The 25,878-nt window shown below is 43.5% G+C and overlaps 1 protein-coding gene across 4 annotated transcripts in view; it reads right to left on the bottom strand.

The window, feature by feature from the left end:
* Nucleotides 1-25,878, bottom strand: part of KIAA1549L (KIAA1549 like) — a 255,126-nt gene that overhangs the window by 95,262 nt on the left and 133,986 nt on the right. For all 4 annotated transcript variants that reach the window (XM_039233360.1, XM_039233362.1, XM_039233359.1 and 1 more), the window contains exons 2-8: nt 22,103-24,625; nt 20,585-21,187; nt 18,475-18,590; nt 13,876-14,095; nt 12,991-13,124; nt 5,334-5,496; nt 3,730-3,789 (exon numbers count right to left, since the gene is read on the bottom strand). In XM_039233360.1, coding sequence (XP_039089291.1) covers nt 3,730-3,789; nt 5,334-5,496; nt 12,991-13,124; nt 13,876-14,095; nt 18,475-18,590; nt 20,585-21,187; nt 22,103-24,625 — 3,819 coding nt within the window. The remainder of the gene's footprint in view (nt 1-3,729; nt 3,790-5,333; nt 5,497-12,990; nt 13,125-13,875; nt 14,096-18,474; nt 18,591-20,584; nt 21,188-22,102; nt 24,626-25,878) is intronic.

The raw sequence follows: 25,878 nt of genomic DNA on the forward strand, positions 1-25,878 counted from the left end.
AAGAAATAACCCTGTTCCAGGATTGTAGCTCCTTTCTTTCCCACTGAGAGGTATGGCAGGCCCCAGGCTCTCAGTCTTCTCCACCTGCCCAGAAGAGCCTGGAAAGGCATGTGAGATGATGTCTCTCATAGTGACCCAGAAGCAGTAGGGGACCTTGGACCCTGGCACATGTGCCCAGGAAGGCAGCAGCCCCTCAGCACATCAGCAGGGCCCTGGTCACCCACCCTTAGCCACTGACTCAGCTCAGAGGAGGCGGACAAGTCCCAGCTGTGTTCAAAGCAGCTCATCCAGAAGATTCGGTGGCTGTTACATCACTGGATCCTTATTCCTTCTTTATTTACAACTGCACTGGGCTCTAAAATTCCAGCAGTCAGGTCAGCCTGGTTCAGCTTCCTATGTTGAAGATGAATTGTTTTATGTGTAACTGAATCCCATACATTCAGAGCCAAAAGAACTGGACTGCTCAGCTCCTATCTTTTCCTCATTCCACAGGTGAGAGTGTGACACCCAGAGGGCCTGAGTGACTTGCTCAAGGACAAGGTTAGTAGCAGCCGGGTTAAGAACAGAAGAAATCATAAGACTGCTGGGTCTGGGATATTTTGACTGGTGGGTTCAATAAAGACAAGTGGATAAACCTAAGATGGGCTCTGACCTCTGTGAGGCAGCAATATGAAGTCTGTGCATCTCTGTCCTGCTGCTTATACACAATCCTGACTGCAGGATCCATGGACAGCAGAGGGGGCTGCAGGAATCACCCCAACTAAGCCACAGGAGACCCACGCTCAGGGAAGGGAGAAGTGAACTGCGTGTAAAAACATATTTAATATAAGTTTAGTGGGGAAGCAGATGGAAACATGTCAGGGTTTTATAATACCAACTATAGAAAGGAAAGTTGTTTTCCACCCTCTGAGTTGCTGCAAATCAGGGGAGAAGACGCAGTGCCCTTGACACACATCTGGGAGTGAAGGGCAGAGTGGCTATTCAAGGAGATGTGCCTCGGAGCAGGATGAACAAAGTTACCTTCATCCCAGTTCCCATAAATGATGGTCAAAGGCAGGTGGTGGCTAGTGGGAAGGAAGAAGGGCCATCTTGAGGCCGGTCCTCTCCCCACCCATGGGAATTAGCTGGTGCAACCAGAGTCCCAAACACAGTGACAGAGGCCACTGGTTATTCCAATTAGCAGCAGCAACAACAGCAACAACATAGATACATGACGGTTACACAGCTGAGTGGGCAAGAGGCGAAGTCCCAGGATGGTTTTGTGAAGGTTATGCTATTAAAACAGAGTCAGGGCAGGACTCGGGTACACGAGGAAAAGGTGAGACAGGAGGCTGTCACGGACAGCTGGTGTTTGAGGGCAGATGTGTTACCATTTAGCATAAACCTTACAGTTACTAGGAGAGACGTCTGCAAGGTAAAGAGCAGCATTCCTGGTGGAAGAAACATGCTTCTGGAAGTGCTTTGTAACCTGCTGGTTCAAAATGGTACTGCTGGGTTAGCATCACCTCCCTCTCAGGCACAAACTCCATCTTTATTTTTCTTTTAAAACTGATTTCTTGGGGCATCTGGGTGGTTCAATCGGTTAAGCACCTGACTCTTGGTTTCAGCTCAGGTCATGATCTTACAGCTTCATGTGTTCAAGCCCCACATCTGGTTCTGTGCTGGCAGCGTGGAGCCTGCTTGGGATTCTCTCTCTCCCTCTCTCATTGCCCCTCCCCCACCCATGCTGTCTCTGTCTTTCTCAAATTAAATTAAAAAATTTTTTTAAACTAACGTTTCTTTAGTTTGTCTTCTTAGCAGGTAAAATAATGTCTGCATATCCACGGCTCTACCAGGAAGAAAGCAATGTGATTTTCTGCCATTCCAGAGAGGTCTGGAGTGGGCCTCATTGAGTAGGGCTGTGTGCTCCTTTGTCAGGATTCTAGGCAGCAGCCTGTCTACTGCTGGTTTGGGACAGCAGGTGAGGGAGGGAATAGGGCAGGGGCGAAGGGAGGGAGGTTTCAGACTGGCTTGCCCAGACACAACTTCCACGACTTGTAGGATCTTCCTCCCTCCGTGTTAGGGGCTGAATTGTGTCCTCTCAAAATCCGTATGTTGAGACCTAACCCCCCAGTACCTCAGAATGGGACTGTATTTGGAGATGAGGTCCTTAAAGAGGTGATTAGGGTAAAATAAGGTCATATGGGTGCCCTTATCCAATAGGATGGGTATTCTTATAAGAAGAGGAATTTAGGGGCGCCTGGGTGGCTCAGTCAGTTGAGCATCTGACTCTTGGTTTTGGTTCAGGTCATGATCTTATGGTTCACAGGCTGGAGCCCGGTGTCAGGCTCTGTGCTGGTGGGGAAGAGTCTGCTTGGGATTCTCTCCCTCTTCTTCTCCCTGCCCCTCCCCAATCTGCACTCTTGTGCTCTCTCTCTCCCTCTCTCTCAAAATAAATAAACTTAAAAAAAAAAATAGAGGAGTTTAGGACACAGACACGCATAGAGGGAAGTCACCAAGGAAAGATGGCTGTCTACAAACCAAGGAGAGAGGCCTCAGAAGAAACCAAGCCTGGTGACTCTCTGATGTCAGACTTCCAGCCTCTGGAATTATGAGAAAGTAAATGCCTGCTACTGAAGCCCCAAAAGTCTGTGGTGCTTTGCTATGGCGTCTCTACCAAGCTAATACCCTCCCCTCCCTGGCCCCTCTCCGTGTACAGCGGGGCTGGTCACTTCCTCCCACTAACATCTGTCTTCTCTCTTTGCTCCCAACCCTTGCTTTCTGTAAGATTTTCAGAGCAACTGCCTGGCCTTGGAAAAACACAAACAAGAAGTTTTTTGCTGTTTCATAAGGCTCAGCTGGGAAATGTCAAGGAAAAAAAGAAAATGTCACCCAAACTCCCTTCTACTTCCATCCACCCTCACTGTCAGGACATGGCTGGGTTCCACCAGGATCGGTGTAGGTGTGGGGCATGTGCCGGAGGAAAGTGAAAAGTGCATGCCCAGCATTCCTCTGCCTTTCACTGGGGTTTTGTAGGGCACTGCAGAAAGGCCCACCATCTTTAAATAGATAACTATTCCCAGGAACATTCCCTAAACATCCACAGGTTACTGTATACCTTCTGATTGTCTACTTTTTGCAGAGGAGGCCAGCAGATGGGACTATACAGTTTGCTGTTTTGAATGGTTACCTAATATTCAGTATGGTATCTTTTCTTAGCTTACTTTACCCATTTCTGGCCCTATGAAAGTAACTCCTTGACTTATAAGACAGGACCAAAGAGGGGCACCTGGGTGGCTCAGTCGGTTAAGCATCTGACTCTAGATTCAGCTCAGGTTATGATCCGACGGTTGGTGATATCGAACACTGCATCAGGCTCTATGCTGGAAGTGCACAGCCTGCTTGGGATTCTCTCTCTCTTTCAGTTTCTGCCCCTTCCCCCCTTGCTCTCTCTCTCTCTCAGGTTAAATAAAAAATAAACTTCAAAAACTACTTCTTTAAAAAAAAACAGGACCAAAGAAAAGATGCTGATCCTATCATGAATGGTATGCAGTTTTAATAATAATTAATAATATTATTAAATAATTAAATATATTAATAATATAAATATTTAATTAATAATATAAATATTAATAAATAAATATTAAAATTAAATAATATTATTTAGTTTTTGGGTCTTCTTTTGACATGCAGTTTTTTAAAAAATACACCGACCTGATAGGCGGGAAGGGAAGTAAAATAAGACATTACCTGTTATTACCCAATAGTCTCTGGTTGTTTCTGATATATCAAGGTTGGGATATTCCAGCGCTAAAACAAATAAGAAACCCAGCAAGTTACTTTCATAGATTTTATATGTAAATATTATTAAGGAAAAGGGACACATGTAACAAAATATCAAAAAGTTAAATTCAGCTTCATAATTCTTGGGGTCTCCAGGATATACAGGCCAAAACTATTTTGCTGTTCTGAAAAGTAAAATACTTAGTAAAGGGCTGACTTTCAGATGAAGAGTTTTCTAGGGTTTGTAAATTTCTGCTCTTTCTGATTTTTCATCAAAACCTTCCTAAGTGGAACATCTTCATTATCAAAACTCACAGCTAGAACATGTCTTAACTATAGCATTCTTTGTAAAAACTATCCAACCATCACTAATACTTTTAGGAACGATCCTCTCTCGAATGGATTTTGCCAGGGTCAAGGACTAGGTTTATTATTAGCCAAATATTTGTGACACACAGTCCCGATTTTTTCATAGGTATGGTGGCCATAAGCGCTAATTCATGTAAAGGGTTTAGCACGGTGCCTGGCATATAGTAAGTGCTCAATAAATCTTAATTGTTGTTATTATCAGAATATCAAGAGAAAATAAAATAAAATTCTTCACATGCCGCCGTGTGGCATAATGCCATTTTTCATGACATCGTTCTTTCCACAAAATCCAGAGTCATCTTTCCTTACTATGTGGAAATTCGCAAAATCTTGTCATTAAACAGTCAGAAAAATTCTGAGTGGCTACTGTGTGCTAAGTATCCACACACATAACTTTATTCACAGTATCAAACGCACCACAGAAGGAAATAGAAACAATTTTGCTACTGTGGGTTTAAGAAAAAAACTTGACCAGTGACCTTGAGAAATGTATTAACAATTACATTTAAGAGCACAAATCTTGACTTCCTTTGGCTACCAAGTAAGTGTCTGGGTACAAAATGTAGGCTGCACTGTCTTTGGAGTCTATGCCTGCTACATGGTAATGAGGATTATATAACTGAAACATCAGAGAAAGAGGAGGCCACAAGACTGCTATGGGGACTTCATCTAGTAAAGTCACGATGCTGATTGCAAATGAGTTGCATTATGGTATCTATAACCAGGGCAAGGGCTGAAGGCCTGGGATTTGCTGATGGCACAAGTGGGTGGAAACCATAGCAACCCAGAATGCCACAAGGACAGAAGCCCTACAGGGCAGTTACTGTAAGCTCAAAGGCAGACTGTTTGGATTCAAACCCTAGGTTCCATGTCTCATTAGCTGTGACAGTGAGCATCTTGTTATACTTCTTGGAACTTCAGTTTTTTCCTTTACAAAGTGGGGCTCATTCTGTACTACTTATAGGGTGCTTCGTGAGGATTCGATGATGTAAGAAATGGGAACAGTAAAGGCACCTAGCAAATGATTTTGTTCAGTGCACAATACACTTGTTATCAAGTCAATCCCGTTTTATCACCAACTTCAGTTGTTTCATGATAAAAGAGTTTGTATGTACCTGGCACAAAACATGTTTGTCAAATGGAGAGGGGGCCCAAGAGAAGGGGGAAAAGGCAGCATCCCTGTGTGGTATGAACATACTCACGTTCGGCAATGGTGAGCGGCGGGTAGGTGAGGTAGAACCCAACCAGCTCAGCCGAGAGCTGGCGGAGGAGGCTGCTGGCGACTGTGCCATTGAGGAAGGAGCTCCGATTGCCCACCACGTACACCAAGGTGACTGTCTGGGAGGCGTTGGATGTGCTCACAATCTGAATCGACACAGGAGAAAAGGGGAGGGAGACATGCCAAATAAGATGAGGGTCTGTTTCATGGAAGCCATGGGAGGAGAAGTTTAAGCAGAAGCTGAGGGCAGGAATGAGAGGGAGGTTAAGAAAAGCAAGGAAAAGACAAGAATAACAATATTCGTCATTTATGGATTGCTGGCTGAGTGCCAGGCATCGTGCGGAGGACACATGATCTCATTCAATCCTCACCACAACCCTATGAAGTGTATCTAGTTATGGCTCCATTTTATAGAGGAGCAAACTGAGGCCTGGAATGATCAAGAGACTTGCCCATGATCACATAGATAATAGATAAGTTTTGTAGCTAGGATTTGAACCCAGACAGTCTGACTTCAGGTTTTAACCAGGTATGTCTATCTATTCCAGGGGCTAAACTGTCTCAGGTTACATTTATGGTTCTGAAAATACAAAATAGAGCATAGAAATGTTAAATCTAAGAGGCCTCAACTGCTCAGAGAAAGCCTGTGTTAAATTTGGGGGGAACGCTGAGGTTTCTACGCAGCTGATCACCACACTAGTGAACAGACTGATTAAACCCGATTACAAAAGGAATTCAGAAATATAAAATAGCCTCTTTAGAGAATGATTACATTTCCTTGTGACCTATTAAATTCAATATAGAATATGTAAATATTACTAGGAGATCGTGTGGTTTTCTTCTTGAATTTTGTTTAAGTCGGTTTTCTCGTTACTGGAAAATGTGGTTTTCTGGGTCAATGTATGGACAAAAATATCCCACAGATGAGATTGGAAAAACAAATGCAGTAGGAAGCTATTTAATTTGGTGAGACAGCATGGGGTTCTGTGCTGGGGTCTGTTCTGTGTCTTCTCCCCTTCCAGATTCACTTGCCACCCACTCCTGCCCTGGTTTTGCTTGGAGCCCCCAAAGGCAGACACTTGTGGACTACTTATTGGGCTCCCTTCCCTCTGGTTTCAGCTAAAAGCAGCTCAGGAGGATGTGAGAGACTGGAAGGAGAGTGGGGTCAGAGAACTGGTGTGTCAGGGACTCCCTTCCCACAGCATGGCGCTTACGGGAGCAGCTCTGGCCTCTGCTTCCCATAACTGCTCTTTCCCCTTGCCCTATAAGGCCCTAACACTTACAGCCTTGGCTACTACACTCACCTGTGGTCTTCCGAGAGCCTGCCCATGCTTCTGCAAAGGGTCCCTTTTATTAGACTTTCTTCAAATTACCTGTATCTGAGTGTGCCCTCTTTTCCTGCAAGGAGCTGACTGATATCCTGTCTTTCCAAGACCTTTGTGTGTTCAGACATAAATATCCCTGCGACTTCCCTTTTAGACATTATTTTTAAAAAGATGGTCAAGAATAGCTTCTTCTCATTATTTCTCACTTTTTCCCATAAGTAGAAGTTGCTATATAATTTTCTTTTTTAAAAAAAGTTTTTAAATGTTTTTTATTTTTGAGAGAGAAATAGACTGAGAGTTGGGGCAGGGGCAGAGAGAGAGAGAGAGAGAGAGAGAATCCAAAGCAGGATCCAGGCTCTGAGCCATCAGCACAGAACCCAGCGCAGGGCCCCAACTCACAAACCATGAGACCATGACCCAAGCTGAAGTCAGATGCTCAACCGACTGAGCCACCCAGGTACCCCTGGAAGTTGCTATGCAATTTTCTAACACAGAATCTATAGTCCCATGATTAATGATACACTCAGTCAATGTTTCTGGTCAACTCTTTCCTTTCTGAAAATATTTTTGGAATGCGGTTGAGCCACAGGTATTCATGCCTCTTTCTCAGTGTACCAAAAATAAAGGTGCTTCTTTCTGAACAATTCAAAAGACCTCACCATACTGTCACCTTAAAAAATAATAACTAAAATAACTTTTTGACCATTATCTCTAGTGTGAACATTCTATTTTTTGTTTTTCAACAAAACTAAATCTCAGTGGATCTCAAAGATGTCTATAGAACTTGCAGTGTGAATACTTCTACAGAAACTACATTGGATCTGGTAAGTTATAACTTCTAAAAAAAAAACTGTGGCAAAAATATACATAAATTTATAATGTTAACCCTTATAAGTATACAGTTCAGTAGCCTTAAGCACATTCACACTGTTGTGTGGACATCACCATCCATCTCCAGAAATTTTTCGTCTTCCCAAACTGAAACTTTGTACCTATTAAACAACTCTGCATTTCTTCCTCTACCCAGCCCCTGAAAACACCATTCTACTTTGTGTCTCTATTCATTTGACAGATTTAAACACCTTTTATAAGTGGAATCATATAGTATTTGTCCTTTTGTGACTAGCTTATTTCACTTAGCATAATGTCCTCAAGGTCCGTCCATGTGGTAGCATATGTCAGCATTTCCTTCCTTTTTAAAGATGAATAGCATTCCATTGGATGTATATACCACATTTCTTGTCCACCCTTCTGTGCACTGACACCGGGGTTGCTTCTGCCTTTTGGATGTTGTGAATAATGCTGCTGTGAACATGGGTATACATATATCTGTTCAAGTCCCTACCTTCTTTTGGGTATATACCCAGAAGTAGAATTGCTGGCTCATATGGTAATTCTATGTTTAATTTTTTAAGGAACCACCATACCATTTGCCACAGAGCTATGCCATTTGAGAAGCTCACCAGCAGTGCACAAGGGTTCCAGTTTCTCCATATTTTTACCAACACTTATTTTTTATCTTTTCAAAAATTTTAAATGTTTATTTATTTTTGAGAGAGAGAGAGAGAAAGAAAGAGAGAGAGAGAGGCAGAGAGAGGGAGACACAGAATTTGAAGGAGGCTCCAGGTTCTGAGTTGTCAGCACAGAGCCCAAAATGGAACCTAAACTCATGAACCACAAGATCATGACCTGAGCTGAAGTCCGACTCTTAACCTAAACCTAAGTGAGCTATCCAAGTATCCCTTTTCTTTTTTATAATAGTCATCCTAATAGGTGTGAAGTGGTATATTGTGGTTTTGATTTTCATTTCCCTAATGATCAGTCATGTAGAACATTTTTTCATGTGCTTATTGATCATCTATATATCTTATTTGGAGAAATGTTTATTCAAGCTGTTTACCCACTTCTTTATCAGATTGTTTTTATGTTTTTAGCTGTAGAAGTTCTTATATATTCTAGATATTTATTCCCTGTCCAATATATGATTTGCAAATATTTTCTTCCATTCTGTGGGTTGTCTTTTGATCAACTGTGTCCTTTGATCTACAAAAGTGTTTAATTTTTAAAAAAATTTTAAACATTTATTTATTTTTGAAAGACAGAGACAGAGAGTAAGTGGGGAAGGGGCAAAGAGAGGAGACACAGAATCTGAAGCAGGCTCCAGGCTCTGAGCTGTCAGCACAGAGCCCAACATGAGGCTCAAACCCATAAACCATGAGATCATGACCTGAGCTAATGTTAGAAGCTTAACTGACTGAGCCACCTGGGCACCCCAAAAGTGTTTAATTCTGAAGTCCAATTTAACTACTTTTTCTTTTGTTGCCTATACTTTTGGTGCCATATCCAGGAAATCATTGCCAAATTCAATAAGATGAAGTTTTCTCCTCTGTTTTCTTCTATGAGTCCTATAGTTTTGGCTCTCATGTTTAGATCTTTGATCCACTTAAGTTAATTTTTGTATATGATGTTAGATAAGGGTCCAACTTCATTCTTTTGTTTGTGGATGTCCAGTTCTCCCAATACGATTGGTTGAAAAGATTGTCCTTTCTCCACTGAATGGTTTTGGCACCTTTGTCAAAAATCATTTGACCACATAGGCAAAGATTTATTTTTGCAATTTTGCTTGAGTTCCATTTGTCTATATGTGTCTTTATGCCAGTATCACACTGTTCTGATTATTGTAGCTCTGTAGTAAGTTTTGAAATCAGAAAGCACGAGAACTCCAACTATGTTTTTCTTTTTCAAGATTGTGTTGGCCATTCATGGTCTCTTGAGATTCCATATGAATCATATGAATTCTAGGATGGGTTTTTCTATTTCTGCAACAACAACAAAAAAAATCACTGGGATTTTAATAGGGATTGTATGGAATCTGTAGATCGTTCTGAGCAGTACTGACATCTTAACAATATCAAGTCTTCCAATTCATAAGCACAGATTGTCCTTTTTTTTTCCTTTTTGGTCTATTAAGTCTCATTTTTATAGTTAAGAAAAGTGTGACCATTCTTGGTGGCTGCTTAAAATTAGTTTCATAAATAAGAAGAGGTTCACAGGCCTGAACTAAGGTCATGTCAATGTTCCTTGAAAATCATATCCTGACCCCAGTACAAGCAGCCTCTATAGGGGGCACTTTCCCATTATCCCTTTACTCTTAGATTCCTGTGGCTTCTGACCTTATCTCTTACTTCCCACTCACTCATGACACAATCCATTTAGCTAATCAGACCTAAAAAATGCTAGCGGAATGGAATGCTGTTGTTTTGCTTACTCAGAATCCATCTTCCCTTCTTCTATGGCAGCACCATAATTTCCTCTGGCAAACACCTCTTCTCTCCAATTGGGTTCATGTGCTCAAGCTCTAGGAGTGGGCATAGCCAGGCCTAGATGATTGGAACATTTTCTCTCCTTGGCCACAGTTACTGCTCCAGAAATGGGCACATAGTCCAGGTGGGTCCAATGAGAGCTAATCCCAGGATTTTTACTGGAATGCCACAAAAAAGCACTTTGGTTCTATAAGACTGTGAGCAATAAGGATGAGGCAAACCTGGAGGTTTGGCCATTTTCAGAGGCCAAGGGCCTGAAGATGATGGAATCCAGGGCAAGGCCAAGATAAAAGAGAGAACTTCATGAAGAAATCATATAAGCACCTGACTCAAATTGGGCCTGAAGGCAATATGTTGTGAACTTTTCAGCTATATGAGCCAATCACTTCTTTTTGTTTAAGTCTTATATGCTTCAATTCACAACCAAAAAGGTCCTCATCAAATCTACTGTAATCTTGTCCCTAATACCAATGCTACACAAGTAAAAAAAAAAAAAGAAAAGTCACTTTTCAATGACACTGTGAACAAATTAATTAAATATTTATGTGGTCTTATTCCAGAAAGAATCCAAGCTGCCCTCTAAATTATATTTAATATCATAAAATGGAAAATTATTAATTATAAAACCAGCCCAGGGAACAAGCCCAGGGGGATTAAAGACACCCCCAGAGGGATGGTTAGCATGTAGTTAATATATGCATGATATAGGGGCCTTTGCATATAGGGTTCCAGAATCCAGGCAACAAATTGGTTCTGGAATTCCTGTCAGCCATGGCAAAAAGTGAAATAGGGTTAATAAAACAATTCACCCAGTTATTCATTCATTTCAAGAGCTGCTGAAATGTTCAAGAGCATCTAAAATGTATGTAGATGCAGAGGCACCTGGTTGGCTCAGTTGGTTAAACATCTGACTCTTGATTTTGGCTCAGGTCATGATCACAGGGTCATGAGACTGAGACCCACATTGGGTATGGAGCCTACTTAAGATTCTCTCTCTCTTTCCTTCTACCCTTCTCCATGCCCCCCACTCACATGTTCTCTCTCTCTCTAAAAATAATAAAATTAAAAAAATGTAAATGCAGTTTTCAAATTGTCTGTTATAGTCTTTTCTAAGGGAAGTTTGCTACTTGCTTTACTAAGTTCATGGCCCATTACTATCATACAACAGCACAAGAGAGGCTTCTTAAGACCAAAGTCAGCTTATTTATCTTGATGTCTCTCCCAGTGCCTGATAAATAGCAGGCATGCAATGGGTCTGTGCTTCCTGAATACAATCAGAGTATATGCCCTACTGCTGAGTCCTAACTAGAATCATGCACCTGTGAGGATCACAAATCCAATCAGAAAGAAAAAAACCTCCCACAAGGGAGCTGAGTCATACTTCTTACATAAATCTTGTGTTTGTGACATGTTTTTAGATCTTAATCTAATATGAACCAAATCATAGTGAGATACTTCCATATACAATTTGGATAAATCTAGAAAAGGAAAGCTACTTGTTCAAATTAAATTATATGCTTTCTACATCATATTGGCTTTGCTGATAATTCACTTATGCTAAATGTCAATTTCAAAACCACTGGGTTTAATTGCAAAGGATTTAGTTCAGTAAAATCAGAGACACTGAGTTGTACAGTTAATCAGAGAAATTTGGGGGCTGTATGAATATCATTAAAAAGCATCTGTCTTTAGTGGGATGTTAGCTATATAATTGCAAAAAGTGGGTCTCAGAAAAGCTTCTAGTAGCATGTCTACTGTAAATCCAGTAAACTGAAATACAGTATACTAGGAGTAATATTTTCCTGGGAAAGAATTCATGTGTTTCCCAAAAGTTTCAGAGTATAGCACAGTGAATAAGATTATGGGCCTTTAAAAGCTTTTTTTAATGTTAATTCAGTTTTGAGAGACAGAGACATAGCATGAGTGGGGGAAGGGAGAGAGAGAGGGAGACACAGCATATGAAGCAGGCTCCAGGCTCTGAGCTGTCAGCACAGAGTCCAATGCAGGGCTCAAACCCACGAACCTTGAGATCATGACCTAAGCCAACGTCAGGTGCTTAACTGACTGAGCCATCCAGTCTCCTTTAAGATTATGGGCTTTTACTCAAATCTTTGTTCCATTCTTTACCAACCATGTAACTTTCTGGAAGTTTCTTAGCCTTTCTCTTGGTTCCCTTTTCTGTGAAATGATGATAATAATACTTCAGGAGGATGTCTTGAGTATTATGAAGCAAAATATTTCTAAAACACCTAGCACAGTCCTGGCATATGGTAAGCCCCAAGTATGTGTGTCTGTGTGTTTGTTTAAACTAGGGTGATTGTGCATGTGGATGTCTAGAAAATAACTCAATGCAGGGGCACCTCAGTGGCTCAGTTGGTTAAGCATCTAACTTTTGATTTCGGCTCAGATCATGATCTCAAGGTTTGTGAGTTTGAGCCCTGAGTGCAGAGCCTACTTGAGATTCTCTCTCTCTCTCTTTCTCTCTCTCTGCCCCTCCTGCTTGTGTGATCTCTCTCTCTCTCAATAAATAAATAAACTTAAAAAAGAAAATAATGCAATGCAAATCACAGGATAGGCAAAACTTGATGAGTCAGCTATTTAGAATGGATTCATTTTATAAGACATTTTCTTCATTTTATGAGACTATATCTTTTACAGCATATCTAGTTTCATTTTTAAAATAGCAAATGTATTGGGAAGACCCAAGGAAGCTTCACATGGGAAAATAAATATAAAATCTCAAACCATAGCAGGTAGGTAGCAAAACAGCCTCCCTGCTATCATGCCCATACTCCAGCATCCTCATCAATGCCAGGACCGACTCGACTCCGCAGCCCCAGAGTGGCACCTCTTCCTGTCTACATCACACGCCCAAAGTACAAAGTTACATTTACACCAGGCAGCTTTGGAATAGGGGAGCCAGTCGCCTTGCCAGCATGTGCATCATGGTTGGCTTCTGTCAACTACATTGCAGAAGTGCCCTCCTCCTTACCTGAATTGTCAGGTTGCTCTTGGTATTCAGGACTTTCCTCTCTGCATCCTGAAAGGCCTTCTGCAGTCTTTGTTCCATCGTCTGAGCAAACTTGCAGGACTGGATGTTGTCAGACTGGCTCACAAACTGCAGCACTAGAATGGGAGTAATCAATCCGTGCTCATTAAAGTTGTGTGTCTTAGTTCCTTGGACTTAACAGCAGTCACCACATTAAACAGCATGATTTGACATCAGAGAAATCAGGCACATAAAGACTGACAAGGGTTGGTTGTAGTGCCAGAAGGGGTTCTTAAAATGATTTATAATAGAGAAGAGTTAAAAGCATGATCAAACCTGAGGTTCCTTCTGATGCAAAGGGCTTAGTGACCATTTGGTTGGTCTATGCAGACATCTGCTCCAAGAATTATTTTTAAAAAGTTGATGGGGTCTTTGAATTTCGATGGCTTCTCCATCCTTGTGATTCACCAACCACAAGATGGTCAGAATCACAAGGGAACTTGAGAGAAAGACTCCAATGCCTAAACTCGGAGATTCTGATTCAGTGGCATCTAGAATGTGTTGCTCCAAAGCATAGATTTTATGGATGCTTAGCTCTTGCCAGGATCCACTGGTAATATGGGGAAAAAAATAAAAAACACAGTACTTGTTGCTCACAAAGTACTAACTATATAAATTGGGAAGGAAAGCCCCAGTGAAGGACCAATTCTAATAAATCCAGGGTTGGGAAGGTTAGGCTCATGTGCAGGGAATTGGACAGTTGATTAACAGGGCCTTCTGAGGAAAGTACACAAGGACTTTAAGAGATGACGGAGCAGCTGGCACTGATCTTTTTAAACAGGTGTCCTCTTGGTACTGCCCCTGGTCCCAGAATGGATAGGTACTTGCCTGTTCTCAGCTGGAAGTAGCCTGCAGGTTGGGGATTCCACGGGGAGGCAAGAACTGCCACTGACTGCAAGTTTGGGGTATGTTGCTTCAGATCCGCCGTGACATTGCTGACCCCATAAACACCCAGCATTTCTATCACGACGGCAGGCAAGTACACCAGTCTCCCTTTGGTAGCATAATAACCAACTGTGACATTATGAGAATGTTCCAGAATGTCCACCTACAAAACAACGGGCCCAAAGAACTCAGTGTTTATTTCCACAGTGCTTTAAGTTCTTCTTGGTATGAGAACCACAACTGTTATTTACCAAGGCTGGGGAATAAGATGTTCTCATTCAACAAATATTCTAATAGCCCTATAAACACACATGGATTGGTGGGGCCCCTGGGTGACTCAGTCAGTTAAGCATCTGACATTGGCTCAGGTCATGATCTTGTGGTTGGTGGGTTCAAGCCCCACGTCGGGCTCTGTGCTGACAGCTAGCTCAGAACCTGGAGCCTGTTTTGGATTCTGTGTCTCCCTCTCTCTCCGACCCTCCCCTACTCATGCTGTCTCTCTCTCTCTCTCAGAAATAAATAAAAAACATTTTAAAAATTAAAAAATAATAAACACACATGGATTGGCAAGTCTCAAAATATCAGAATGCAAAACAATACAAAAATACAATTTATATCACACCTACATGGAATAGAATTAAATCTCTGGGTTTTTAAAAAATGTTTGTTTATTTTTGAGAGAGTAGCAAGGGGCAAGGGGCAGAGAGAGAGGTGGGGACAAAGGATCTGAAGCAGGCTCTGAGTGGGGTTCGAACTCACGGACCATGAGATCATGACCTGAGCCAAAGCCGGACACTCAACTGACTGAGCCACTCAGGTGCCCCAGGTTTTCTTGATTCCTTAAATTACTTCGGTATAATCTTTTGAGTACCAATGGTCACTCAAGAAGGCAAACAGGAGAAAGCTGGCAAAAGAGATTTTCAGAGATGAAATGCTGGGAAGAACAGCTTTATTATACTTCTTATCATTTATGAAAATTAAAAGGCAGAACTGATAGATAAAGTGGGGGCTCCTTCAGGACAGGGGATCAGGTAATAAATGAGGTGAATTCCTCTCTCTAAAAGCTGGCTTGTAGGTTGGTTCAAGGCCAAGGTGGGGATGGGGATGAGCTATATAGAGTCTCTCTTAACACTGAGTCCTAAGGGACACTGATGTGCTGAACTCTTTATGACCCAACTGGAAGATTTTGAGGCTATAGATTTTATTCTTGTTTTCTTTTGCTTTCTTAGTGTTTTATAACAGGGTGGTTTTTCTGGGTTTGGGGATTTTTTAAAGTATTTATTATTTTTTTGATTCTTTTTTTTCTGAGAGAGAGAGAGAGAAACAGCATAAGCAGGGGAGGGTCAGAGAAAAAGGAAGGCACAGAATCTGAAACAGGCTCCAGGCTCTGAGCTGTCAGCACAGAGCCCGAAGCAGGGCTCAAACCCATGAACCGTGAGATCATGACCCGAGCCGAAGTCAGATGCCCAACTGACTGAGCCATCCAGGTGCTCCTAAAAATATTTATTTATTTCTGAGAGAGGGAGAGAGAGCACAAGCAGGGGAGGGACAGAGAGAGAGGGAGACAGAGACTCCCAAGCTGGCTCTGTCCTGTCAGCAGAGAGCTGGATGTGGGGCTCAAAATCACGAACCGTGAGATCATGACCTGAGCCGAAACCAAGAGTTGGGCGCTTAACTGACTAAGTCACCCAGACACCTCCCTGGCGTGTTGTAAACACATGTTTCCCTCTCCCCACACACTCTGACGCTTGCATTTCCATTAGTAATGTCAAGTGTTTCTGTGAAAGAAACCAAGGAAACTGATTCTGCAACAGCCTGGGTGTGCTTTGCCTCCTCCACACTGTGTGCTCGCTGCCACTCTGGGACCTAAAGGCAGTGTTCAAGATGACTATAGGTGAAACAAGAGATACTTCTGGATGTAACCTGGACACAGCATTAAACACCACCAGACCACCCAGTGAGAAAGTGACTCCAATCCCAATTGCTCCAAGGAAGTCTTAGTTTGGGGATTACTTATTGTTAACACCTCTCTAATACTTGCTAATCATATTTTTAAACAAAGGAACACAAGGGACATCATCAGCCTTAGAGCCTTCTGTAAGCAACAATGTCTAGTTTGAATTTAATGAGCTGTTACCGTTATTCTCATTTTTAGGATTATCTTTTGTGGCAGATGATCCTGATTTCTACTTATGGCAGTAATATCAAACATCCTTTCTTTTTTTTTCTTTTCTTTTTTTTTTTTTTTACAAATAGTTTATTGTCAAATTAGTTTCCACATAACACTCAGTGCTCATCCCCACAAGTGTCCTCCTCCATGCCCATCCCCCCTCCACCCCCACACCCATCAGTCCTCAGTTTTTATCAGCATTCAAGAGTCTCTCATGGTTTGCCTCTCCCCCACCATTTCCGCCCTTCTTCTCCCCCTTGTTCCTCCGTCAAGTTCCTCCTAATCCTCCTATACGTGCAAACATATGATATTTGTCTTTCTCTGCCTGACTTATTTCACTCAGCATAACACCCTCAAGGTCCATCCATGTTGCTACACATGGCCAGATTTCATTGTTTCTCATTGCCATGTAGTATTCCATGGTATAGATAAACCACATCTTCTTGATCCATTCGTCTGTTGATGGACACTTAGGCTCTTTCCATGTTTTAGCTATTGTGGAGAGTGCTGCCATGAACATTGGGGTACATGTGCTCCTATGCCTCAGCATTTCTGTATCCCTTGGGGAAATTCCTAGCAGTGCTATTGCTGGGTCATAGGGGAGTTCTACTGTTAATTTTTTAGGAACCTCCACACTGTTTTGCAGAGGGGCTGCACCAGTTTACATTCCCACCAACACTGTAGGAGGGTCCCATTTCTCCACATCCTGGCCAGCATCTCGCGTTCTCTGATGTGCTCATTTTAGCCACTCTGACTGGCGTGAGGTGGTATCTCAGTGTCGTTTTGATTTGTATTTCCCTGATGAGGAGGGATGCTGAGCATCATCAAACATCCTTTCAAAAGAAATGTATTTACGTTTTTAAAAATGAGCCGACTTTCTTTTTGTTGTTGTTGTTGCTGTTTTTTAGTTTATTGTCAAGTTGGTTTCCATATAACACCCAGTGCTCATCCCCACAAGTGCCCTCCTCCATGTCCATCACCCCCCTCCCCTCTCCCCCACCCCCATCAGCCCTCAGTTTGTTCTCAGCATTCAAGAGTCTTTCATGGTTTGCCTCCCTCCCTCTCCCCAAATGCTGAGTGAAATAAGTCAGCCAGAGAAGGACAGATACCATATGTTTGCACATATAGGTGGATTAGGAGGAACTTAATGGAGCCAGCTTTCAAAAACCAAATTCATGGGGTACCTGGGTGGCTCAATTGGTTACATGTCTGACTTTGGCTCAGGTCATGATCCCACAGTTCATGAGATGGAGCCCCATGTTGGGCTCTGTACTGACAGCACAGAGCCTGCTTTGGATTCTCTCTCCCCCTCCCTCTGCCCCTCCCCCACTCATGCTTGCATGCTCGCTCGCTCTCACTCTCTCTCTCTCTCTCAAAGTAAATAAATAAAATCTAAAAAAACTGAATTCATAACTAATTGTCATAGTGGTCTGGGATGGTATACAGAAAAGGCAAAAAACTGAGTAGTTTACAAATGACTAAAGTTTAGTGAAAATTACATGTCAGGTGACCAAATAGAAATACTCACATTTTCAACTTTCAAATAAAGTTTCTGGTGAAGAAACCACAGATGCCTCTCATGAAATGCATTTCTTTCTTTCTTCCCCCCGCCCCCCCCCCCCCCAGAATTAGATACAAGAGACTGACAGTGACTGATAAACTATGTACCAAACCTCATTCCTAGTCCTTGGTGTGGTCTTGGAGACCACAAAACCGAATGCAGCTGTAGAACAAAACATCAAAGGAAAACGCCAGAGCAATATTTTTAAGTAGTGAGAAGCGTTGTCTACCAACTGCCAATCATATTTAGACTTTGAAACTTGGAGTCAGTCCAAAAGAGTGTAAAGCAAGGCTTCCATCACTTGGATACGCCATCACAATCAGCTTGAAGTTTTTATATAGTACTTCACATTAAAGTGTTTGGAGGGGAAAAAATGTTCATTTCCCTGTCTGCTGCTGGCTATTTAAGCAAAGCTGGACTCAATTTACAATAATTTTTAAATGTCCAGAAATAAATCACTATTTACAATGCTGAGGGAGATAAAGGGAAAAGCAATGGATAGTTTCTTGAAAATTACACTCACAATATTAAATTTCCCTAAACAATGGGATAACAGGACATTCAAAACAGTATATCCAGACTTGAAAACAAAAAAGATTAGACATAAGGCAATTAACCTCAATTTTCCATCCCAAAATCTGACCTTTTTCTCCGGTCACCACACATTAGCTATTTGCCAAAATGAAAAAAAGATTCTACTTCTGACAAGTATGGTTATGGTACTCAGGGAGGAGGAAAATAATCTAGCATCCTCTGGGACCAAGAGGAAGATGTGGGCGGCTTAGTCTAATCACAAAAGCAAGAGGCTTACGTGAGCTGAGACGTCATTCTGGTGGAAAGCCTTCCGCAATGCCTGCGTGAGCCCTCTGGCTACATTGAACTTCAAGGTTTCACTGATCTGCACTCTCCTCTGGGTCAGAAAGAGAACTGTGGGGCCAAACAAAAGCACAGTAATCAGGGTAAGTAATGATCCTTCCTCTCCTCTCCGCCATCCACCCCCTACAAGTTCTGAGGAAAGCTAGTGAGCGCAGGTCCAACCAATGAGAGCAGTGGGCTGGGGTAGTAGCCGTGTTGGTCCCACTCAAGTCCAAAGAAGGAAGAACCTAGTATTTGTATGACCCTAGTGGGGAGAGCTAATATGCTGGCTACACTTCATGTCTGATCAATGCTTACTCTGACTTTGAAAACGGGTTCAGCAGTGCCTGCTGCATGCAAGAAAACTCCTGTAACAGCATTCCCTGACAGCCTGCTTAAGGGCAGGCCCTGAGCTGGCTCCTGCAGCCTAAAACACCCCTGAATCAGGAAGATGCAGTCCCCAACCCACAAGTGGGCCAGAGACTGGGCTAGAGAGCTGCGGTGGAAGGTAGGCACCTGTGATCGAATATGACAGGTGTTATTTTAAGGGAAGCCTACAATGCCACTGGAGGCCCCAGGAGGAGGATCCAGCTCGGACTTGGGCAATGGGGTGGGGATCAGGGAAGGTTTCTTGATGCTTACACTGAGTCCTGAAGGACAAGGGGAGTATGCTAGGTCAAGGGGAAAGGCACCACCTCCCTCCCCACTCCCAGCAGAGAGAAGACCAAGTGAAAAGACACAGGGGTGAGAAGTGAAGCCTCAGGATACCTGTTTAGGCTTGGTCCTGAGGGTGATGGGAAGTGAAGGGTTTTCAGCAAAGGCATACATTTTAGAAAGTTCCATTGGCTGCAAACGAAGAACAGATTGGAGTGGGGGATAGTCTGAGGCAGAGAGATAAATTTGGTTGTTGTTGTAGAAATTGAGTGATGATGACAGTGTCAACTAGGGAAGTGGCCACTGGGGAAGAGAGAAGGGATAGTCCAGGAGGTAGGATGGAAGGGCACCAGTGGTTGACCAGGTATGGGGTGAAGGGGGTGATGATGAAGGAGGGGGGAGAATGTTCCAGACTTTGCATCTAGGTGGTTAGGGTTGCCTGCCTCTCAACGGGGGGAGAGTGGGAAACCAGATGGTATAATATCTTGAGAAATAGAAAGAGATACTATACTTTGTGCTATGCCTAGTTTCACAATTTCCCACTTGCAAAGAGGGTATGTCTCCAGATATAATTTCATTTAATCCTTTGTGGGGTGAAGAGGAAGGCGGGACACGAGCCTTCAGCACTGGCATGCTCTTTCAAATACTGTGTCTAATGCTTTTTATAGCAAACACTACCACACTATTAAAAGCACCCTGTGCCTTCCTGGCCTGCTTTGCTGCAACTGGGAGGTGGGGGCTAAAGAGATAGCATAAAAACACCCAATGTTTCAAGGCCTCTTTTTCAACATCAAAAGAAATCCTGGGCACCCACATCGTGTGGCTGTACTTCTACTATCTGCTGACCGAGAAAATACATCACAAAAGCCTCTCTGAATTCTGTAGAGTTTCTAAGATTTGGTATTTTACTAATCATTTCATTTATTCATGTGAGACATCACTGATTTGCTCTATAGGCAAGACTTGCTACATGTTTGTTTTCTCAGACTTACTGGCAGAATAGGTTTCCCTAGAGCCTCTGATATCAGGACTGATCCCGGGCCTAGAATCCATATCATGTAAAGCTCCCTCCTCTTCTCTGCCGCTTTTTAAGGATCAGGGGTTCTCAACCTCATCACTGGGACATTTTGGGCTGGATTATTCTCTGCTGTAGGACTACCCAGTGCCCTGTAGGGTTTTTAGCAGCATTCTGGTCTCTGTCTCATTCATGCCTGCAGCACCCTCCTTACCCTCCATGTTGTAAACACCCAAAACCATCTCCAGACATGGCCAAATGTCTTCTGGGGGAGAAAGAGTCAAACTGTCCCTGGTTGAGAACCACCAATCTCAAAGAACTCAAATAATTCTGCCACATCTCTGAGACCAAGATGTGTTGGCCGCTTTCAAGTAAAATCAGGACAGTGGACTCTTACCTGTCTTCACCAGGAGCTTACTGGACATCTGACACTCCAGGTTGGATGCCATTTTGCCAGTTGTGACCACAGCAGTCAACGCAGTATCTGTATTCTCTGCCAGCAAAGGTGGCAACCGGGTGGCCCTTACTGGGGCAGTAACGGATGTCAAGGCTGCTGTGATTGTCAGTGGGCGTGTGGTGGATGTCCTCGGCATGTCCGGGCTGGTGGGGTTTGGGAGGCCTGTGTGCATGGCTTGTGGTTTCCTGGGGGGGTGTGTTGTGGACAACAGGCCAGAGGCAGTGCCCATGTTCCCTTGCATGGCTGTATGAGCACTCACGGTGTGTGCTGTTCTTGAAAACATGTAGGTTGGTGCGAGTGAGAAGGCCGGATGCAGTGCCCCTGGTGTCGTCCTTGGGCCAGGTACTGTGTTGTTTGTGACGTTTTTAGCTAGGGCAGTGGTCCAACTGCTCTTGACTAATGCTGAGGCCATGGCCGAAGCACTGCTGCCAGTGCCTTTGGCAATCAGGGCTGCAGACAGCGCCGGTGGACTTGATTTCCCCAGGAACAACGTGGCAGCGGATGCTGCTGTTGGTTCTGCCTTGGACGACACTGAGGGATCCACTGCAAAGGGAAAAAGCAAAGTCATTGGCCTACAGTACACATGTCATTTGTTGTGATGAATGGATGTAACTTATGAGTTTGCTGGGGTGAAAAATCTCTGCTCGGGGATTTAGGGAAAACAGCTCTAGGTTCATTAAGTCAATTACCCATAATGAGAATGCCACTGGCAGAAACCTTGATGAGGTTTGGGGTGGAAAGAAATTTATGGTTGGTAAAAAGGACATTTAAGTTCTGAATACAGATCTTCCTCGCCTTACGATGGGGTTATGTGTCAATAAACCCATCATAAGTTGAAAATATCAGAAACCAAAAATGCACATAATATACTTAACCTCCCAAACATCCTAGCTTAGCCCAGCCCACTTTAACAGTGCTCATATCACTTACATTACCCTACAGTTGAGGAAAAACATCTAACACAAGCCTGTTTTATATTCAAGTATTGACTCTCTTGGGTAATTTATTGAATACGGTGCTGAAAGACAGAATAGTTGTACGGGTGCAGGACGGTTATAATTGTAACATTGTTCACCGTGATCTCGTGGCTCACTGGGAGCTCTGACTCACTGCCCCACCCAACTTCATCAGAGAGGAGTGTACCACTTCTTGCTAGCCTGGGAAAAGGTCCAAATTCAAAGTTCAAAGTATGATTCCTACTGAATGCATATTGCTTTTGCACCATTATAAAGTTGAAAAATCGTAAGTCAAATCATTGCAAGTTGGAGACTGTACTTTCAAAACAATCAAGTTAGCAGAGGATCAAGGGCATGACTATCTGGGGCGGCTAACTCATTCATTATCCCAAAAGTGTGTGTCTGCTCCTTCTAAGCAAAACTGGATATCTGTGTTGAGCTTGAAGATGCTTGTCCACAGAAGCAGTCATACTAATTTGGGGGGTACGGGGAAACAAACTACCTGCATGAGTGGCTGCACCTGTCCATTTCTCAGGGTGCTGAGAAGCCAGCAGCACTTTGGATGGGGCCCTGGTCGATAGAGGAGGAGATTCAGCAGTAGAGTGATATTTCAAGATACTCTGGAATGATGTGGAAGCACTTATCACAGGAGATGGATGGATGTCACTGGAAATTCGGAGAATTGTATCTGTTCCATCTGAAAGCATTTCCTGCAAGCTAGCTGTGGAAGTCAGACTTGGAGAGGCTGGTGAAAGAGCATGTGTTGAATGTGCAGGCAGTTGAAGATGAGGATGAGACATAGCATGTTGGCTTGTGGATGGGTAATCTTCAATCTCAGCTGTTGGGAACTCTCTGGAATAGTTTTTATTGGTTGTTGACAAGAAGTCTGTATGGTTTCCAACCATGGTAATCTCTGACTGTTGAATAGGCAGGTTGGTGCTTGTACCAAGGACTGGATGCTGAATGTTAGAGCCTTCTGCAGTCACTGAATGCCCAGTAGTATCTCTGAAATCCAAAGATTTTATTGTACTGGCAGCTGAAGTTGAGCCATTGGGAGGAGGAGTTGAAGCTGAATGAGTTTCCCAACTGGTGGAGTTAATTGTGTGCTCATTTAAATCATAATTTGTTTGCTGCTGCAAGCCAGATATCATTGGCTCTGTGGAGAGAAATCCAGTTTCTGCTGAAAGAGAACTCCAGAAAACATCTGTGGTTGCTGGCTTTTTCACATGTCTCATTGTTGAGAAATCATAGACCTCAGTGGATGAGGGAAATGCTGTCACCTGTTGGGAAGTTGAAACTGGCAACTGAGAATGGTCTATCACAGCTGCATAAGTCTCTGGCTTGATGTCAGACAAGCTAGGGGATGGGAACGTAGTCTGGGTGCTTTGTACAGAGGGGCTGGAAGGTAGAGGTAACTCTGAAGGAAGGAGGTTTGTTTTTAGTGTTGTGATGAAGAAAGATGAAATATGATCCGTGCTAGAAGCAGAGTTGAACCCATTTACAGTGTGAAGACCTGGAATCTCTTTAGTTGGAAGGGTCTGGAGATCAACTGTCAAATCTGCCTTTTCATTTTTCTTTAAACCATCTGTCACACTATCTTCTTTCTGCAGAGGAAATGCCCAGGTCGTGGAAAGAAGATTGGGAAATTTGTTGGAGAAGAGGAAGTCTGTAGCTGCAGTCGGAGGGGTTCCACCACTGCCCCCTTTTTGAGGAGTTGGCATCTTGGGCACAGTGGAAATAGAGGCATGGTTCTGTGCCAGCTGGAGGAAGGTGAGAGCAGAGGGAAAGTTTGCTGATGTGCTGTTGGATGCCCCAGAATGGATGGCTTGCCCTCTGTGGGCTGTAGTGAGAGACAGAGTAGAAGGTGCCAAAGAGGAAGATGTGTGTTCCACTGAAGGGAGGAGCCCTTCAGAATTCTCTGGAGCTCCTGACAAATGCAGTGGGTTAGTGACGTCATTTGCAGTACCAAGGGCTAGCTTTCTGCTGGTTGTTTCCACTGCCACTGATTCTGCAGTCTGGAAAAGTGAAGACACAGCCTCCTGGGTCACTGCTGTGGCTGCCACACTCTTAGAAGGTGGCAAAGTCACCCCACTGTGCACTCCTCCAGCCACCTCAGCTTCAACTGGCTGTGTGGATGTATGTCTTGAAGCCACTTCCAACACTGACCATGAGGGAGTTCCATCTGGAAGCAGAAGTAGACTTCCAGGCACTGGGGGCGGGAGAGACAGATGGGACAGTTCTGCCACAGAGCTCAAAAACTCAGGTGTGGGGGAGCCTGCTGAGTGAGGATCCTCTGTGGGGGCCAGCTCAGGATGCTCCACTGTTGAGTATCCAAAAAGACCTAGACGAGGGATGCCTATAAAATCCTGGGCATTTTTGGACAGAGTGTGGTTCATTTCCCCAGCAAATGGGCGTGGGGGATTAGCTATGCTCTGACTTGAAGAGGAGCCAATTGGAGCTATTTGGGGAAACAAAGGCACTTTGGTGGGTTGTTCAGGTGGCTTGGAAAAGGTGATGGAATGAGGTGAGTCAGAAGCCAATGAAGAGGATGGATGTGGAGGGAGAAATGCAACAATGTTTGATCTTGGGGAATGTTGTATTGAAATGGAAGGAGTCCCTACCCAGACTGGCTGAAATGGGATAGTGGACAATGAGGGGAGCATGCTGGTGTGAGGCAAACCTGACACAAAGGATGCATCCTTTCCCCCTTGAGGTCTTGGTTGGACCAGAGACTCGGTGGAATCCTTGGAAGGCTCAAGGGAGGTGCTGTGTCCACTTCCTTGGTAAGGGGAAGAAGAGAAGTCCCCATGAGCCCGGGCTCTGCGGTGTGTTTTGGGTGGAGATGTTCGGGCAAACTGCAGCACGCTAGTGTTGTCAGGGGAGGGTCCCAGCACATTCTTGATTCTGGCCACTGCTGCGGAAGACGGGACTTCTGAGAAAGGCCATGTTGGTGAAATCGGTAACAATTTCCCATGAGGAAATGACTCCGGGGTTGGGCTGACTGTTATCTGTAGATTGTCTGTTCCTGTCAAACAAAATACCACACAGTCAGGCATTGGATGATCATCCAGTGCCTGCTGTGGTAGGTCCTGGAGAGAAGGAATGGGCAAGACAGGCATCACTGGGATCTCACAGAGCTCCCACCCCAGCACAGAAGATTCATTAAACATATTTAGACAATGAGGTTAAGTAATTACAGATACGTAAACACTATAGCTAACCTACAGGGTGGGGCTGGGAGCCACAGTCTCTGATGAAATTACATCTAAGCAAAGATGCCAAAGACATCTGTGTACCTTAAATCTTTTTTTTTTTTTCTGTACCACCAACGAGGGCTGGACTGTGAAACTCAAAATACAAAATCAAAGATGAATGTTACTACCTGCCATGGCCAATGACACCAACATAAACCTCATCCAAGAATTCAAAAGGCAAAATGAAAGGACTGTGAATCTTGATGCAAATATGTTTTTAGGACCCTAAGTCATCTCCAACAGAAGAATAAGGTTGCTTGTGTTTGGAAAGATGGCACCAGTGGTATCTTTCTTTCTGAAAGTAAAACTACTCACACCCAACCTAGGACCAGAGACACCTCACAAGAGCCAGTGTCACTACAAGCATCTACAGAGAAAGGAGACTATTCACACCCACATTTCCTGTATGAAGCTGTAGGCAGAAAGGCAAGGGGAGAGGGCACAAGATGTCAAGCTCCACAGGAAAAGAGACAAGAACATAACTGATCAGAAAGCTAGAAATTTCATGCTCAGGAAGAGAAACAATATCCTGCTTGATGATTCTCTGGTTCCCCTTTCCATGGTTCTACAGTGCTGATGATGCTGATGACCCCAGAGATGGCTATGTACCCTTAAGTCATATTTTAAGGTAAAAATAAAAAAGAAAGAACAGGTACTTCTAGAGTTTTCTCCATTACTGTCTAAAAATGTTAGAACTATCTGACAGAAACAAAGAAGCCCAAGGGAGCTGAAGTTAGAAAATCTGGTTTGAAGTGGAGCGGAGTGAGGTGGTGAGGTGAGGGTGGGTGATGTACAGGAGCAAATCTGTGTTTCAGAACAAGTATTGTGGCTACGGAGTGAAGAACAGAACAGACTGGAAAGGGGTGTGAATGGATGACAACAGAGACCAGAAGAAAACTCCCTGAAGTGGTCTAGGCATGGGATGACTGGACAGTTGTAAAAATGAGTTGAGCCATGGTGAATGACTGAAATAGATCATTTTTTATGATCCCTTTCAGTTCTCAGAGTTCAGGATAATATAGTC

Source organism: Hyaena hyaena, unplaced genomic scaffold (genome assembly GCF_003009895.1).
Source record: "Hyaena hyaena isolate Hyena2069 unplaced genomic scaffold, ASM300989v1 scaffold_74, whole genome shotgun sequence".
NCBI lineage: Eukaryota > Metazoa > Chordata > Mammalia > Carnivora > Hyaenidae > Hyaena > Hyaena hyaena.